Below are 18,940 nucleotides of genomic sequence, written 5' to 3' on the forward strand. Positions count from 1 at the left end.
TTTGATGTGGTTGTTTTAGTGGTTAAAATGTGAGGATGTCAAATGGACATCAAGGTTTTGAAACCAATTGGATTAGCATTTTTGATGTGTTTTTTTATGTTGTTTTGACATCAAGGTGTCTGCTGGGTACATATGAACTAGGGATGTAATGGTACACTAAAGCCACAGTTCGGTATGTATCTAAGTTTTTAGGTTACTTGTTCAGTATGGGTATGGTATGACAAAATTAATTACAAATCTCTAGTTCTTGCTGTTTCTGTACATTTGGAACACGCAGATGTGTTCTGTCAGTCAGCTACAGAACTGAAAACTTTCTTGTCATGCAAAAGTATACCAAATAAACATAATAATAATAATAAAAAACATTTATAATTAAAAAAACTCCTAATACAACAGTAAATCAATAATTGTTTATTGAATTTAAGATTCCGTAAGCTTCTAAACTGAAATGTCTTTTGATAAAAATGCTAGCACTGTGTCCATCCAGCGGAGCGGACAACTCTTCAATATTACTGTTAGTGTAAAGGTACTCCATTGTGTTTTGCAGCACCACTTTTTTAATCATGCGAGTGTATGAACTGACTTTTCATTTTAAAACGCTGCTGCTCCATCTCAGTGTGGATGGGGGAAAACGAAGACATCTAAAAACGGAAATGGGGCTGCAGACATTCAGACATGCAGACTCTGATTGGGTCTTTTCCTTAATAGTAAGTAGCCTACACAGTTAAATCTTCATCCTCTCCTTGTAAGTTCAGACTTCGCAAGTTTGATATGGAAAACATATATGAGCGCCATCTTTACTGTGTGCATATTTATTAGAAAACAGAGCTTATAACGTTACTGCCTCCTTTCATTTTCATTGAAAATATGAAACACACCCTCTCTTCTGCTGAATATCAGTTTTAATAATCAATAATGGCCATTATAAAAGTATAATGTACAATAAGTTTATACATTAAACCAAATAAAGGCAAGCAATCAGTCAATAAACAGAATGTATGGGGTTACATTAATTATTAACTTATCTTCGCGCTCAGCCAAAACACGTTACCTGAGAACAAATAGTAGATTCAAAAGACCAAAGTCGGGGAATATGTTGTCAGATATAGACAGCAAGATGAGTTAAATATCATGTTTAAAAAATATATTTATATTAGATCCAGCAGGAGATCTTTGATGAACAATCTGACGAGCACAGCTCTTATCTGTCTAGATATGCTGCAGCGCATGCCAGAGTGTGAGTGTGTGGTCATGTGTTGTGCGTTTTCAGTGGTTTATAGTAGTCTGAGAGCTGTTCAGAAATGCTGGGTCAACTGAGTGTGTACTCGGATCGTTTTCACTCTAAAACACTGTTTTAAATCTAAAACCTACTAGTGTAAACCAGGCCTAAAGCTTTCTACAATACATACACATGCTTCACATCTCTAATCACACAGAATAACTGAATTGAATCAAAACACAGATTTCAGTCTCACTTTAATGCTTGTGCTTTGAAATGAAATTAGGGTTACAGAAATTAGAGGAATGAAAAATTGGCATATTTTATTTAATGTAATCTTATAATTATCATTTTAAGCATCATTTACTGTGGACAAAGGGACTACAAAAATAGTATATACAAAAATAAACAACCAATACCCAACCTAAATTATTAGAAACATATTCAAACTATCCTATTTGCTATTAAGGTCTTTCAAGACCAAAAATATGAACCTTAAAGCTATTATCGAAATCCTGTGCTGCATCACTGGTAGCTCTATTGGTCTTTAGTAAACCACTCATCACATTAGCATTTAGACCAATACAATCCAATCAAATGCATCTTCAACGCCCTCTGAAAGTGGTCAAAAGTGGATAAGCTCAATGCATTTCACACCCTGTTTACACCTATAATAAAAGCCCATCTTAACCCCACATACACTATAAACGGGGCCAAACAGTATTGATTAGTCCCCTGCTTGCTGCCCTGCCCTGTACTAAGAGGGTTTCAAATGAATTTAAGTCAGCTTCTGGCCCAACCAGAGCTCTTAAAATCCAACACTTCCAGCTTAATGCACCTCCTGCTGATTTAGTTTCTCTCTGGAGAGATGGCACACGTCTCTTCAAGCCCCTGCTGACCGTGCATATTGTCACCTTCTGCTTAACTTCACCATAAAAGCCTCTTTTGTATGTAAATCCTCAGTGTGATAAAGTTTAGCTGTTAGGGGAAGCGTATGTGTTCCAGCTTATGCCACTGAGTTGCGGATAAAAGAGCGTCCAGGGAGGAAGTAAGAGACAATGGCGGATGTGTCTTATCGCAGAAGCAGATGTGAAACACAGTTTGACCATCATAGAGAAACACGAACAGCTCAGACAGAAGTGCACGTGAATATCTGAATATCTGCTTTAAATCCAGACAGGGGGTTGGTGGAGTGTGACAAATCTGAGCCCAGTTTTTTATTAAAAAAAAAAAGCTGCAATGTTACAGACAAACTATTCGTTCGTTCGTTCGTTCGTTCGTTCGTTCGTTCGTTCATTTTTTTGGTTTGTTTGTTTGTTTGGTTGTTTGGTTGTTTGTTCGTTTTTTTGTTGGTTCATTCATTCATTTCATTAATTTGAATTTAATTATATTGAATTGATTTGTTTGGTTTTTTATTTTTTTTGGTTTTTGTTTGATTTGGTTGAGGCTTTTTTGTTTTTGGTTTGATTTTTTTATTTAATTAGATTTTTGGTTTTTGTTTGATTTTTATTTTTATTTATTTTTTATATAATTTGTTAGTTTGTTTGTTTTTGTTTGTTTTGGTTGAGTTATTTATTTATTTTTTTATTTGTTAGTTTTTTGCTTTTAAGATTTTTTAAAATTTGTTAGTTTTTTTGGTTTTTGTTTGATTTGGTTTACATTTTGTTTTGTTTTTGTTTGATTTGCTTTATTTTTGATTCGCTTTTGTTTGATTTGCTTAAGTTTTTTGTTTTTGTTTGATTTGGTTGTTTTTCTTGTTTTTTGATTTCGTTGTTTTTTTTTTGGGGGGGGGGGTATTAATTAATTATTGTGGTTAGAATTTAAATAAATTTTACAGTAACGCATCAAGTTAATATCCATATGAGAATGTAGTTGTATGTAGTTGTCATTTAAATAGTCAAAAATCTTAAAATAGTATAAAAATGAAAACACTAAATTATGATGATGATGATGATGATGATTATAATTATTATTATTATTATTTAATATGTATTCTTTCATTCTCGGTTTCACAGTGGCTTAGTGGTTAGCACTGTCGTCTCACAGCAAGAAGGTCGCTAGTTCGAGTCCTGGCTGGGCCAGTTGCCATTACTGTGTGGAGTTTGCATGTTCTCCCCATGTTGGCATGGGTTTCCTCTGGGTGCTCGGGTTTTCCCCACAGTTCAAAGACATATGCTATAGGTGAATTGAATAAACTAAATTGGTCGTTGTGTATGTGTGTGAATGAGTGTTTATAGATGTTTCCTAGTACTGGGTTGCAGCTGAAGGGGCATCCACTGTGTAAAACATATGCTGGATAAGTTGACGGTTCATTCCGCTGTAGTAACCCCTGATGAATAAAGAGGCTAAGTCGAAGGAAAATAAATAAATAAATGTTTAGGACTGTTCTGTGTAAGATGCTTCACATACAGTACCTCCCATGGCAAAAAAAAAAAAAAAAAAGATTTACTCACCCTTGACCGTTTATTGTCCTTGTCTGGATGATCTACAGCTGTTTGTATGTTTTGCGATCATTGTTAATAAGAAAAATCCTCAATTTTTTTAACATTGCAATGTTTACAGCTTCTTCTCTATACTTTATTACTTTGAGTTTTTATGGCTAAGTTGTGGATAAAAGAGTGTCCAGGGAGGAAGCAAGACACAATGGTGGTGGTGTCTTATCACTGAAACAGACGTGAAACACAGTTGGACTATCACAGAGAAACACAAGCAGCTGAAAGCTCATAACCAGACAGAAGTACATGCGAATATCTGAATATCTGCTTTAAACCCAGAGAGGGGCTTGCTGGAGTGTGACAAATCTGCACCCAAGCCTCCAGCTCAGTCTGGTGGTATAAGCTTAGATTAGGCTGCTTAAATGGCTTTTTAACCACACCTCTGATAAAGATCAGTTTCACCACGCTGAACACAACAGGCTGTAGGAGGATGAGGAAAGAAAGACAGAGAAAGAGAGAAATGTTGTCATGTTTGTTTACTTGAGCCACAATTTCAGCTCATCATTTGATCTCTCTTGCACATCAGTAATCAAGTTAAGCTCTGGCATTATATGGAGGAGCAGCTGGCATGAACATATGTTTGCTTTATTATCTGTATGAAGAAATACCACAGACTTATGTTGTTTTAGGTACTTATAATAAATAAAACCAAGTCTAATTGACAAAATATACATGCAAATTAAGTATGCATGAATGCATTTTTGGTTGTTTTTGTTTTTATTTTATATATATAATTTGGGCAGCACGGTGGTGCAGAGGGTAGTGCTGTCTTCTCACAGCAAGAAGGTTGCTGGTTCGAGCCTTGACCATGTCGGTTTGTATTTCTGTGTCCAAAGACATGCTGTAGGTGAACTGGCTAAGCTAAATTATCCGTAGTGTATGAGTGTATGTCCTGGTCCTCCAGGTTGGGGTTGAGCGTTGAGCTAACAACCTACTTCGTAAAAATGAGATGTTACAATACACCAACATTGTGTGGCTAAATATCACATTTGATATAAACAGCTAAGGAAGTAAGTATATCAATTTAATATTAGTTTTTTTTTTAAATATTTGACATTACTTATTATATTTAATAAATATTTAGAATAAAAACATAAGAATATGTGTCAATTGAAATAATAGAATGGTGAAGTTAAAGTAATAATTAAAGGCATAAAAATCTAAGCTTATATATATATATATATATATATATATATATATATATATATATATATATATATATATATATATATATATATATATATATATATATATATATATATTAATTTAACGGATTGTAATAATAATAATAATAATAATAATGCACCGAGTATTAATATTGTTATTATTATTATTATTATTACTATTAATTTTTATTACTATTATACTTATTATTAATATTATTGTTAATAATAACAATAATAAAATTATTATTATTATTATTATTATTATATACATTAATAATTAATATTGGTATATTAATGTAAAATTGGTTTAAAATGTAAATGTCATATCATATAATAAATTCACTAAATATAAACAATAATTTTATAATAATATAATAATAATAAAATAATATCTTTCATCTAAAGTGATTTTCCTTTCTTTTCTTGATGAGATTCACTCAGGCACTCCGAGACTCTGAATAGGAAGTGTGAAGTTGCTCAATTAACACAATAAACTTCTAAGCCATCCGCACAGCAATTTCAGACATCTGTCCACACACAACCTGACACCAACCGGACACTCCGCTAATAAGAAGAAGGAGACGCAGATCTGAGAAAGACAGAGACGCACACTGAAAGGCATTGGTTTACCATCGCCCGGCTGTTGGAATGAAACCGTAGCTTTATCTCAGCCACGGCCAGCAGTTTATTTCAGCAGCTAATGGAAGGCATCTCACGTTTGGCACAGATGCTGTTTGGGCTGTAAAGGGGCCTCCGGTGCTGCATCCAATCCCACCAGTGGAGACTGGGAGCCGGAGGGGGCACCAGGGAAGCCCCATAATGCGTTTTATGAGAAGTGCTCTATTGAGTTAAAGCATCAGAGATGGAATTGGGCTCCAGCAGCGCTTGTGTGTTTGTGTTGGTGGGTTATCGAGCCCTAGGGCAACTACTAGGGCGGTCCGTTATGTCTGTCTGTCGGTTTGTGTGTGTGATTGTGTATGTGTGTGTGTTTGGATTGATCCGTGGAGGTCATTGTAACTACAGTGTTAGGTGAGATTCAGCTGGATGAGTTTCAGTTTGTGTGTCTGGCCTGAATCAAGATACGTGGCTGATATATAATTGCAGAATCAGAGCAAAAGATCTCGTTTGCACTAATACTTTTTAGTTTTAAAACAGCACCACTGAAAACACACCACACACTCTTTGGCATGCGCTGCAGTGCTCACACATCTAAGCTCCAGGTAGTCAGGTTCTTTGAGCACACCTCCCCAGATGAGAGCAGCGCACGTCAAACAGTTCATCAAGGATCTACCGGTAGATCTCATCTCACTATAGTTGTTAAATGTGATATTTAATTCATCTTGTCTCTATCTAATAACTCTTTGGTCTTTTAAATCTATTACTTGATCTCAGGTAACGTGTTCTGTCTGAGCGCAAACATAACGCCTCAACATTTTTGGTGTCTGTTAAGTTGTTAAAATCAAAATGAAAACAGGCAGTTCCTCATTTCATGTTTTCATTTTATTGTTAAGAAAGTGAAACAACATAGCCCGGGTGATGTGTATGACGTGTCCTCGAGAGTTTGTTTTCCAAATTCTTTTCCAAAAGTTTTCCAAAACTTGCGAAGTCTGAACTTACAAGGAAAGGATGCAAGACTGAACTTTGTGCACTTAATATTGCGGGAAAAGCCCCAATCAGATAGGTGAATGTCTGCAGCCACGCCTCCGTTTTTTAGATGTCTCTATTTTCCCCCATCTACACTGACACTGAGCAGTAGTGTGTTAAAACCAAAATGGCCTCTTTAACGTTTTCAAAATGTTTTTCAGGGCTCAAAAACTCAGGGGTAGTGTGGACAGAAGGCATAACCGTTACAAAACTTTTGCATTATAAAACTGAAATGTTTTAGTGTAAACAGGGCCTTAAAGGGTACCTATTATGTAAAAATCCCTTTTAAAAGGGGTTTAAACACAGTTGTGTGGCAGCAGTGTGTGAATATACAGCCTCTAATTAAAATAATATAAGTAATTTTATTTTAATAATCAAGCTTGATCAGAACAGTCTACAGAACCACATTGTACACGCCTTCCTTTGTACATGGAGGGCGAAAGTCCCACCTAATAGTGACAATCTCTCCCTCATAAGCATAAACAACCCTGAGTGAGATTAGAGTTTTCCCCTGCTGAAGATAATGTGTCTAAGAGGCGTTTTAAATGTGGAGTTTTAAGATGGACAAATGAACACTGTAGTCTCCATAGACTGCCTTCTTCTGACACACTTTTTTTTGACACTTTCAGTTTTTCATAGAGATAACATTAGTCCTATTTTAAATCTGCCACTATGTTGAAGCTTAGGAGTTTGTTGCTCCGTCCTCTTTTGAAAAAGATCTCATTTGAATTTAAAGCAACTATCACCAAAATGCCAAAGGGTCAGTTATAACAGAATATGTATGTGGTATTTTGAGCTGAAACTTCACAAACACACTCTAGAGACATCAGAGACTTATTTTGCATCTTGTTAAAAGAGGCATAATAGGTCCCCATTAAATCGACAGATTACTTTAAACATTCTTAGTTGTGTCCAGCAGCCAAATTCATTTTAGGCAGGAGGCTTACAATTTTAAAGATATCAACTCAACACTGTGACAAAAAAAATCTGTGATTTTTAACAGTAAAAATGCTAAAGAAAATAATCAGTTACCTGCTTAACAGTAAGTTTGCTTGCAATGTACAGTGAACAACCATAGATCTCTGCATGACACTTTTCTTTTTGTGTTTTCTATTGACATTACTTGGCTTTTTTATAAGTTTTTTTCCACATCAATTATGTACATTAGAGTTTAATATTATATCTAATGTTAATAAATAATGTTTATTGGATTTTGCATACATTTTATGGATTTTATTCAGTGAAGATACTAAGTCCATTATAATATTAGTAACTCATTTTTAGCCAAAAACACAGATACTGCATTTTGCAATCCCCCCACCTTCACCCCCCTCTTATTGGCTATATTTTTAATTGCTTTCATAATTTGTTGCTCGTTGTCATAGATCACAAGATGTCTAGGCAATATGATATATTCTAAGAAAAAAGTGTCTCTATCTAAACTCTGTTACCACATGTACCATACATCAGGGGTTCACAAACTTTTCAGCCCACGACAAACTAACAATGCCAGTGACTTGAAATCCCCAATATGCTCCCAGATATATATGTGGTATATATGAGGAATAATATGTGGTTATAAATATATGGAAACCTTGCATGCAATGGTGCATACACACCAATGGGCCCCAAGTTTATTCTTTGTAAAAAAATAAATAAATAAAAAAAAAAAGTGTAAATGTATGTGAGTGCTGTAAAAGTGCCAGAAAATTTAACCTGGTGTCATAAAATCAGTCTGCTGCGTTGGACACTATTGCTGTGTCTTTAATATAATGCGAGTCCAAACTCGGTCCTTGAGGGCCAGTGTCTTACAATTGTTAGTTCCAAAACCCCAACCAAACATCCCTGAACCAGCTAATCAAGCTCCTTCTAGGTAAAAGAAACTTCCAGGCATGTGTGTTGCAGGAAGTTGGAGCTAACCCAGACAGGACACCGGACTCAGGATCAAGTTTGGATACCAGTGTTATGATGAAATTACCCCAAACGTCACAATCCAATAGAAAAAAAAATTTGAAAGGCTGTAACTATGAACTACTATTTTTATCTTAAGCAAGTTATGGATAAAATATGGTAATTTTAATGGTTTAATGAAATTAATTAACCCCCAACCCCAATCCTCATTGTCCTGCGACCGCCTAAGTGGCTCCTGACTCCAACATTGGGAACCACTGCCATGCATATACAAACACCATACATTTCCCACATTTATGTATAATATAGGAAATTATGTCACTTTTCTTCACTGATGAAGGAATGTATGAAGGTATGTGCACTTCCCTAAGAAAATATTCAGATCTCAAGTTTTATTTTATGACCTTAAGAGACAAAATTTGTGCAAATGTTAACATGCTATGGAAATGAAAGCATAATTTCTCACTGATCATAACGTGGGATGTTTATTAATCTTTTAAAGATGATTTGATTAGATTTCATTTATGTGCTCTTAGCTTTTATGCTAGATTGTGGAATTCCTGAAATATTGTCAATTCTGTTACCATCAAACTCTGTTACAAGACTGAGTGTTGACAGTATTTCTCAATGATGACAAACAGTACTTTAAAGAAAGAAATGCAATTCGTTAAAGTAAAAAAGACACTAAACTAGTATTTGGCAAGCATTATTTGTTAAAATTGAACCTGTTTTGAACAAGATATTGAATTTCTGCAATGCATGTATCACCAATAATAAAATCACCCACATGGCAAGACCTAAACACTTTGGGAGGGTCAGAGGACGCATCTGAAGTCAGTGTTGGCGAAACTGATGTTTATGTGTAGGCAGTTAAAATTTCTGACATGTACAGGATTGCCAGACTCGGCTTGACCTTGCAGTTGAAAAGTATTTAGCTGTGCTTCTTTGTGTAAACTGAATTGGTAACATTTTTGGCATACTGACCTTCTGTTTATGATTTACTATTTTTTATGGTGAGGTAGAAAATTGATTTGACCAAGAGTTCACTTTGGAAAAGTAATTATATTCATGACTTTGGGCTTCGTGTCAACAAGCTTTAGGTGAACTCACTGATATGAAATTAACAGCGCATTAGAGTAAACGCATTAGAGTAAGCGGTTTGAAATAAATATGTATTATAAACAAAAACTTATATTATGTGAGTTTCCCACTCAATTTTATTATTATTTGATTATTATTCAAATATTTAATTAAAAAAAATCTATTTATCATGCTTTGTTTCCTTATTATTTATTCACATTTTGTTATTTAAAAATATAGAAATGTATACAATAAAACATAGTAATTATTATTATAATGCCAACAATAATAATATTAATAATAATTATTACTATTATTATTTATTATTTTGTAATTTAACTTTTTGTCATTTTAATCAATGTTAATTTATTTGCAAATTGAAAAAAATAATAATATCAACAGGTTATCTTTATCTTATTATTATTTGCATGCTTTATATATTAGAATACAAAATATATAAATAAAACAACATATTTACAAACATTTTAATTTCATATGCATTTTATAATATTATATAATATGATTTAATATTAGTATATTATTTTAAGTATTAAGTTGAAAATATTATTATAATATCATATAATATAATAGATTCACAAAATGTAAACAAAAATATTATAATAATAAAATAATATCTTTCATCTCTGGAGAAATTTTAATCTAGAGTGAACAGGCTATATTTACTTTAATGTTATTTATACATTTAATTAAAATATACAATATACAAATAAAAATATATGACTATATTAACAAACATTTAATTTCATATGCATTTTATAATATTACACAATTATTTACGTTTCTTTACAGTTCTGTCATCTGCATGTGGTCTAAATGTCTGAGTGTATACAGACTCAGTCAGTGTCAAAAAATGCTATATACACTTCTCTCTTTTACCCTTTTCAAAACCTAAAACTTTGTTTACTTCCTAGTTTAAATTAGGTTTTGATGAATCCCATCTCGTCTATAAAGATTTTACATCACATTGCATTAATATTTCATAAGTTTATATGGCATATTGCTTTGACAGATTGTCTTGGGCGCTGTGTTTTTCTTATTTTATTCATCCAAAACTCCTGCCTGAAGTATTCATGCATTTTAAAGATCCTTTCTGTCTGAAGTGTCTCCATTAGGAGGGTTTTCACGTTCCTACTCCTCAACCTGGGCTCCAGCAACAGCTATACTGGTGTTTTTGCCCAGATTAATGATTCATAGCTTTAAATAATTGATGTTTTTTGGGCATTGAGATACACGACGCATTAGCCCTTTAGTCATTCTGATATCTCCATTCAAACACCACCTGCTCACGGTGCATCAGTTTAGTCTGTGTTTTTATGTACGGTGTGAACAGTCGTCTGAAGTTGTTCACTTACTGTACGTCAACAAGAGGGTCTCAAATAACACTTAAATAATAGATATCAATCACGTAATGTGTTACTGTCTTCATAAATGCCCCTAACAATAGATAAAGATAACCCTTTAAATATTGCGACATTATTAATGTTCTTAATCTGTAATTTATGTTTATTTACTTACCCCTTCAGATCCAAATTAAGTATCTGAAAAATGTTAAAGTAGGTTTTTACAGTTGTCGAGGCTCCTATACATGAGACCATATAATAATAAAAAAAATCATCACCCTTTCAGTATATACTTTTTGTCCATTACAATGGACATCAAGTCAGAAAAGTTGTACATCCTGAACATTATACCAACATAAAATACAAAAAAACCATACATGATTGCTGTTGTGTAGGAGGTTTTTGTTGTGTAGATTGCACCTTGCTTATTTCTCATCACTCCACTTAATGTCCACATCTGAGATATTTCCATCTGCTATATGCTCAAGAACTTCAATATCTGAATATTCTGCATAGGAAATCGTTTCAGCAATGAATTAGTACATAGATGTAGTTTTTTTATATTAAAAAGTTCAATCAGCATTACTGGAGATTTAATTTCAGTGACAGATTTGGAACCCATTGTCCATCCTAATGAACAGACATATTTGAAAGAAATTCTGATTTAAAGCTTGCAATGTTACAAAAGATTTTAAACTTTAATTAGAAAGTGCAATCCCTCTTTTTAATCTATGAAATATTAGCAAACATATCAATAAATCTGAATAAAAACATTGCAAAGGTGGCTCATGTCTGTGTCTGGAGTGAAATGATGCCATGCTGCTTATCAGTGTAGTTGATTTTCTTCAAATTACAACATGCCGAGCCTTACCTCGATTTGATTGGATGACAATCGTCCACTCTCATGGACTGCAGGCTTTAAATTAGATGAAATGCTCAGGAACCACTAAATAGGGCTGACATGTGATATCCATTGTAATGGACACAGGGTCCGAAGGTCTGAAGGTTTTATTATTTAAATATATACTGTTTTATATATTAATTTACTGTAGTTACCTTTTTGTTTACATTTACTATTAAATATTATGATTTTTTTATTTATAATTTATTTATATTTAAAAATTTACATTTAATTATTATTTATTTATCAATGAAATAAAATCAGCAAATGTATTAATTGTGGATTTTTTAAATTACTTTTTGGTCATTGAAATATATATCATTTATTATTATAAATATATTTAGCATTTGAACCTTTTTTACTTTTAATTATTGCTAATTATTATAATTATATATTTTTAATTTTTATTTTACATATTTAAATAAATTTTGGATATTTTTTATATTACAAAAATATAAAAAATTTCTTTAATATTTTTTCATAATTTTTTAATTGTTATTACTTTATTATATTTAGTCTGTGTTTTCATGTAGTCATCTGAACTTGTTCACAAGGATCTCAAATAACTCTCTTATAAATAATAAATCTCAATTACGTAATGCATTATTGTCTTCATAAGTTCCCCTAACAATAGGTGAAGACCGTCTAGTAGATACTATGACATGATTAATGGCTGTAATCTGTAATTCCCTTCATTTATTTATTATTTTACCATATGGGGCTTTAAAAAAGCAAGTTGTATCATGCTTGAAGAAATCAGAAGGCCAGATGGAGATGTCTGCTGGATTGTTGTATCTCCAGACTGCTGACTCATATTAAACGTGTGAATGGCACTGAAGGGCGTTTCACATCTTCTCTGCCCTTGCTAGTAAAGAACAGAAGTGCAATTCTCAAGGTGCCTGAGCAGTACATGAAAGATCACGCACCCGCTGAGAGCAGATAAAACGAGAGTGGGAGTATGAATGCTAATGTTAACCAGTTGACAGGCATTCCTTTAGCTGTTTTTGCTAACTCAGACATGCTAGCAGGCTGTATTGGGGCTCAATAGATGCATGAGGTCACCTTTTGTAGCGTCTCTAGGCACTTTTATCTTCAATGATGTCACCTTTAGGGGTCGTCCTCAGTGACCCGTGATGTCAGCAGCTGATACTATCTGCTACAGTGCCTTCTGATCCTGCTGATGACCTCTGCCGGCTTGGTGAATATGGATTAGAACTTTGAATTAGAATGGAATGGAATGAGATTAAATGGAAAAGAATCCCTTTGATGCTTAATGGTTCCGTATTTAGTATTGATTCATTTCAAGCATAAGGTGATCTTTTGTTGTTTTGTGTAGGCTTGTATACCTTTTGGCTTGTAATAAATATTTGATTGTATGTAGTAATACAAAAATAGAGATGAGTTATAAGCTGTGTCTTGAATATTTATTTAGCCAACGGGGAACAGTGAATGTTAAGGTTCTGGAAAATGGTTTTGTACCTCTTTTTGTGGGAATTTAACCCCTTTGATGCTTAATGGTTTTGTTGGGTGTTCAATAGTTTTCCACAGTAGATAGTCTTTTGTGACTGAATAAGTACATATATTCATTTTTGGCATTTAGCATTTTAAATAAAATGGATGTAAATGTAAAATTATTTGATATGAGAAGACGTTTATTTTTATATTTGTTTATCTATTGAATATTATGAGGGATTTGGCATTTCATATGGATTTGTGAAGATGATTTTACCAGCAGGGAACAATGAAGGAGAAGGTGTTGGAATGTGACTTTGTGCCTTTGCGAAGCAGTGTTGATTGTTTTGTTTTTTTGTGAACCTTAAATTGGACCTTAGGTGTCTGGAGGTGATGATGAACTGGCGATTACTGTATGGAATACAACTATAAAGTAAAATGTAAAAAATTGGAACTGAATGGAATGAGATTACAAAAGAACTTCTTTAAATGCTTCTGTTAATAGTTAATTTTCAATAATAGAAGATTTTTTTTGTGATAGAATGAAGGTTTGGTTTTTGGCATTCACCTTTTTAACTATAACATATTCAGTAGGGCTGCACGATATTGGAAAAAAACTCAGAACTTGCAATATTTGTTTATTGTGAAATGACTATCAATTCACCAGACAATTTCACTTTGATTGGGGAGACCTTGTAGGGGATTGCAGCTCTATAAAATATACAAATTAAAGCACAGATAAAAACAGAACAGAATTATAAAAATGTAAATAAACATTACTTTAGGGTTTTCAGTATTGAGATACAGAAGTCTGATAATCAAATATAAAATAACACTATACTCATTGTATAAATAATGAAACAATTCATCAAGTTGCAAATTTTATAGGGGAGAGAATTGGTAAGATTATTCCACCAGCAGGGAACAGTGAATGAGAAGGGTCTGGAAGGTGATTTTGTGCCAGCAGCGTTCACCTCCCAACCTCAGGCTTCTGGAGAGGATGTAAACTAGTAAAAGAAATTGAAAGTAGCCATGAAAATTAATGTCATCATAATTGACATGTTACAGTAAACCTTTTAGGATCCAAACATTGACTGAAAATTCAATAATGTCTCCCCAGCTTTAATGTCTTGAAAAAGATGTAAAATTAAGAAGTAAATATATTGTAAGATGGACATGGAGTCATTCCAAAATTCTGTGTCCCCAGGCACACGTTGTACAGGGATGTGTTTAGGAGGGAGAAACTTCTGTTTGTGCAAAGTTGGCTCAGATCCTTTCCAAACCTGCTGAGTGAAATTAAAGCCCCGCAAATCGGATTATTGCTTCCCAAGAGAGCTGTCTCACCGCCAGTGGACAACTGCCTCAATGGTATACGGTTATCACCACACGTTTCTCTTTTTTTACTCTCACTGTGAGTCTGGAAACTAATTTGAGGACAATCAATAGTGTTCTATGTCTTTTCCTGTTTCTTTTGCATATTTACGGACCAATTGTCTTTCTATAAGCCACCAACATAAATCTAATTTATCAACCGCTGACACGTGTGGGTAAATACAGCAAGGTCGTAACCAATGTAATGTATAGTACCATGTACAACTATATAGTGAATAACCAGTATGGGTTTTCAATTGTATGTTTAGCTGTTAAATTTAATTCTTGTCATATCCACACATAGTGGTCATCTGAGTAGTTTATAACATCAATGCCAATATAAAGAGCAAAGTGGTTTAGTTTTATCTGTTTAAAAAAAGCTATTTCAATGCTTATTCCAAACTCTTTTGCAGGATCTAATATAAACATTGTATATGACTTGAAATGGATGCTTATGATAAGTGGAAGCTCTTGCAGTCATATTTATTTATTGAAGACACAAACCATTACAGCGATTTATGACCACACTGAAAGTTAATTTCGACTGGCAGGCAAATTACAACCAAAAGGTTGCAAAAACTGCTTTACATAGCAATACAGTCAAAGCTAATTAGAAGATATTTGATATATAATGTGCAGCGATGAGTGATGATGTTTTAGAGCAGTGATATTTACAGTCTACAAGAATTGCCCACACATACGATGGAGAAACCAGAACAAAACTCTTACTGAATACAAATGTTGTCAATTTAGATCAATTCTAGATTAGACACAGTGTTTTCAAAATAGTTAAAATCAATTTAATACAAATCTCTGAACACGCCACGGTAGTTTTTCATTCACAAAGCCAATCCCTATTTAATAAATACAGCATATTGGCTAAGAAATGAACCACATAAATCAATCAATTAATATATCGGTGTTATCTGAATGTGAGATGTATTCAGATTTAGCTGTTCAGTAGGTGGTCGTTACCACTTTATTTAATGCCTTGAGATAAATACCCAGTTAACACAGTCACAGCATCTTCTACGCATCATCTTTTATGAATATCCATTATTATTCATGAGCTAGAGTAGGTGTAGTCATGTGCACCGAGCTTTAGATAGAAAGAGAGAGAGAGAGAGAGAGAGAGAGAGAGAGAGAGAGGGAGGAACCGAGAGAGAAAGAGAGATGGGCGAGTGAGAAAAGGGGGGTGTGTCTCTGTGAAGAGGGGTTTAGTACAGCGTGCGTAGATGACTGCTAGTCAGCTAGTGTGGATGAGAGAGACACAGAGAGATCGAGGTGGTACGATGCACGCAAACATAGAGTCATTCATAAGGAATTGTGCTACACCGGGCAGGCAGTTCAGTGCGTGATTTTTACACAAAAGAAGATAGGGCGAGAGGTACCCACTGATGAGAGACGTTACTCAACATTTGAGGGAAATCCCCAGTGTGCCTACTCGTGTGCACTACTGCCAGAGATCTGTTGGGGGACCCGTGGTGGCGAGATGGGCTGTAACCTGTGCACGCTGCAGAAGAGAGAGGAGCACTACAAGCTGCTGTACGAGATCGCACAGGTGAGTTCACTTGCTTAACATACACTGGAATTTCCTCAAATTCTTATAGTCAAGTGTTTTGAGATCAGATGGGACCCTTTTGAGTCAAAACACCTTCTCTTGAGAGATCTTTTCTAAAAATAAGCTATTATTAGGTATACATACAGGAGCTCGAGAAAATGTTTGTTTTAAAAGTGTTTTAATGGCACTTAGAGGCTTTTGCATCTGAATTTTACATTTAGTGATGCGACTTACTAATTAGAAAATCACAAGTACACATACTTCTACATACTAGTACAGTATATGGGAAAATACCCTAGAAAACACTTGCACTGAAGAGTGGACAAATAGTGAAGTCACCTACATTTTTATGGTGCTTTATATTGTATCAAAACAGATAGATAAACAGACTAAAATGAAACAAGTTTACATACACCAGGCAGTACTAAAAAATGCAGTTTTTCTATTTGAAACTGTCATCACACTCCAACTGATCAAGTCAATGGTAAGAAACCAAGGAGAGGAAACCAAACTCCATCATTTGGCAGAAATTAAACCTTTTGTTAAACCAGGATCAGTAGAGGGACCAATTTGTCTATAGCCAGCCAAGTTAGTGGAAGGGAGTGAGGGGTTGGGAAATGGAAAGAACCACAAGCTTGGATTCAAAATCTGCTCACCTGCAAGCACAAAAAGTGAACTTATCATTGCCCATAAGGTTAACGGTTTCAAACTTACTGATTGAAAGGATTTTTGACCCAGCAGGTACCTTGATGCCAAATCCACATCGAAATGACATCAACCACGAGGTCATGAATGAATGAATTTTAAAATCATTGAAGTCATACTCACATTGATGCCCTTTGACCACCAAAATAATGATAAAAACATTATAATGTAGTTTAGCATATGACAAATTTGCACTGGATTTTGTATTGCTTCAATGTAAACTACCTTGCTGTCAAATGACATCAAATTAACATCTGACATTGGCATCAATAAAACACTTCCAAATCATCAATTACAGGACAGTCCATTGGCATTTCTGACATTTTTTTTTTTTTTGTCCTTTTAACATCAAGGTGCCCATTGCCAAGACATTCGGCTAGTGTTCAGTAGCTGTCCTGTCTTTCAATCTGCAAAGTAGTAGCTATAAATTCTTTACAGGAACTCTTTGTTTTGCTGTGAGAAATTCCCAACTGTATGTGGGACTTACCTGGAAGCATTTCTCTGCTATCAAAGGAAGTTATGCAGTGCACACATTTTACAACCATGTTCGTTATTTGGCACAACTGCTGTACAAATTGCTTACAGGTAGGAGGAGCAGGAGGCGGATTGCACACTGTAGTGAAACTTGTCTTTGCATTATAGTTGCAAGTGAGACTTGCAACAAGGGAGCAATCCTGGATAAGGTGCATGTTATTAAACAGGACTTCTTCAAATACATGCAAAAGCGTCATTTATTGTGATGCATTGTATTCATATACTTCATTTGGACTGTCTTCTGTAGCCACTAATGTTTAGTGTTGATACTAGTTTTGATCAACCGATTGCTCCGCTCCTCTCCAATTTAAGGGGTAACTAAAGTTTCAGTGCTCCCTCCTGGGCATGAAGCATGTAAAATAATAGTTTCATGTTGCTCTGATCGCCGCCTCATTAAGCTGTTATACAAAATGACTTTGAACCCTAATTAGATGGTAAAACGTGGCTTTTGCCTGTGTGTACGCCAATCTGAGAGGATTATCCCTGTTGGTGGCTAGACTGAGGTGATAGAAGTTTGATCCCTACTGGTTCAAAACAGCGGACTTGTGATTTTGCTCAGATAGCTCTCGCTGGGGTTTTTTCCCTCTCTTGCCTGTGATTGTGAGTTTTGTATAAGTGCTTACTCTTTTCTGGCATTAGAGAGTGAAGAGGGGCTGACTACGTTTTTGCGAGCAGCATGTTGCCTCTTTGACACCCCAGAGATTGTATTTGTGTGTGTGTGTGTATGGTAGAGTTCAGTTAGCTTTTGCTTGACATGAGATGGCTTTTCATATGTCACATGTTGGTCCCTTTGGTGTGTTAGCAGCGGAATTCAGCTGAAGAAAGACAGAACAGGGGGAGACGGGAATAATAATGTTATGTCTTCAGGAAGGATGAAGGTGCTACGGAAGGTTGAAAGAAATGGGAAATCTGGATCTGTTCTCCATGGAGTGAATTCCCAAGCTGAACCCGAAAGTGTGTCAAGGAAGCGCTGCCTCAGATGTTTCCGTCTCTGTTATTTGGCAATTTAAATTTTTCGAGCTTTTATGTTTGCCAGAGGAAATCAAAGGAAATGTTGCACCGTGTTGCTCTTAAAGTCACAACAACAAGCCGACATGAATAAACACAAACACGCCTACAATGCAATTTCACGCCCGTTGACAATTTTGACACTATTCTTGGCAGCACAACCCCTTTAGCCCTGGTGGTCTGTGAGATTTATGAGTTTAGTGTGAGTGTTCGCCCCTCTACGGGCTCACCATGGAAATGTATTCTTCTTTCTTTGTTAGCCACATTACAAAGACGTCCCGTACTCCCACTGTCTTATATTCTAATCAGAAGACTTGTCTGCGTGTTTATGTTTTGTCAGCAAGATCAGGATTTGGATTGTAATGTCTGAGCTGTTTTACCTTAGTTTGCCTGTCAGATGTGACTGGCATTTTTTTCTGCAGATGGCTGTTGTTTATTCATTATGATGTTATATGTGATGACATTTCAAGTCTTATTACAGATTACTTGATTTGAGGGTGATGTAAACACTCAATGATATCAGGTAACCTTT

At 34.7% G+C, this 18,940-nt stretch overlaps 1 protein-coding gene across 2 annotated transcripts in view; it reads left to right on the forward strand.

The window, feature by feature from the left end:
* The window catches only part of pdzrn4 (PDZ domain containing ring finger 4), a 104,969-nt gene that overhangs the window by 37,618 nt on the left and 48,411 nt on the right, over positions 1-18,940 (forward strand). Inside the window, exon 1 of one of the 2 annotated variants that reach the window (NM_001082923.2) lies at positions 16,093-16,161. The exons of the other annotated variant lie outside the window; for it this stretch is intronic. Within the exon in view, the coding sequence (NP_001076392.1) occupies positions 16,093-16,161 (69 nt within the window). Of the gene's footprint in view, positions 1-16,092; positions 16,162-18,940 lie in introns of those variants that run through there. 2 annotated transcript variants of the gene reach the window in all.

The sequence above is a fragment of the Danio rerio genome, chromosome 4 (assembly GCF_049306965.1).
Source record: "Danio rerio strain Tuebingen ecotype United States chromosome 4, GRCz12tu, whole genome shotgun sequence".
In the NCBI taxonomy this organism is placed as follows: domain Eukaryota; kingdom Metazoa; phylum Chordata; class Actinopteri; order Cypriniformes; family Danionidae; genus Danio; species Danio rerio.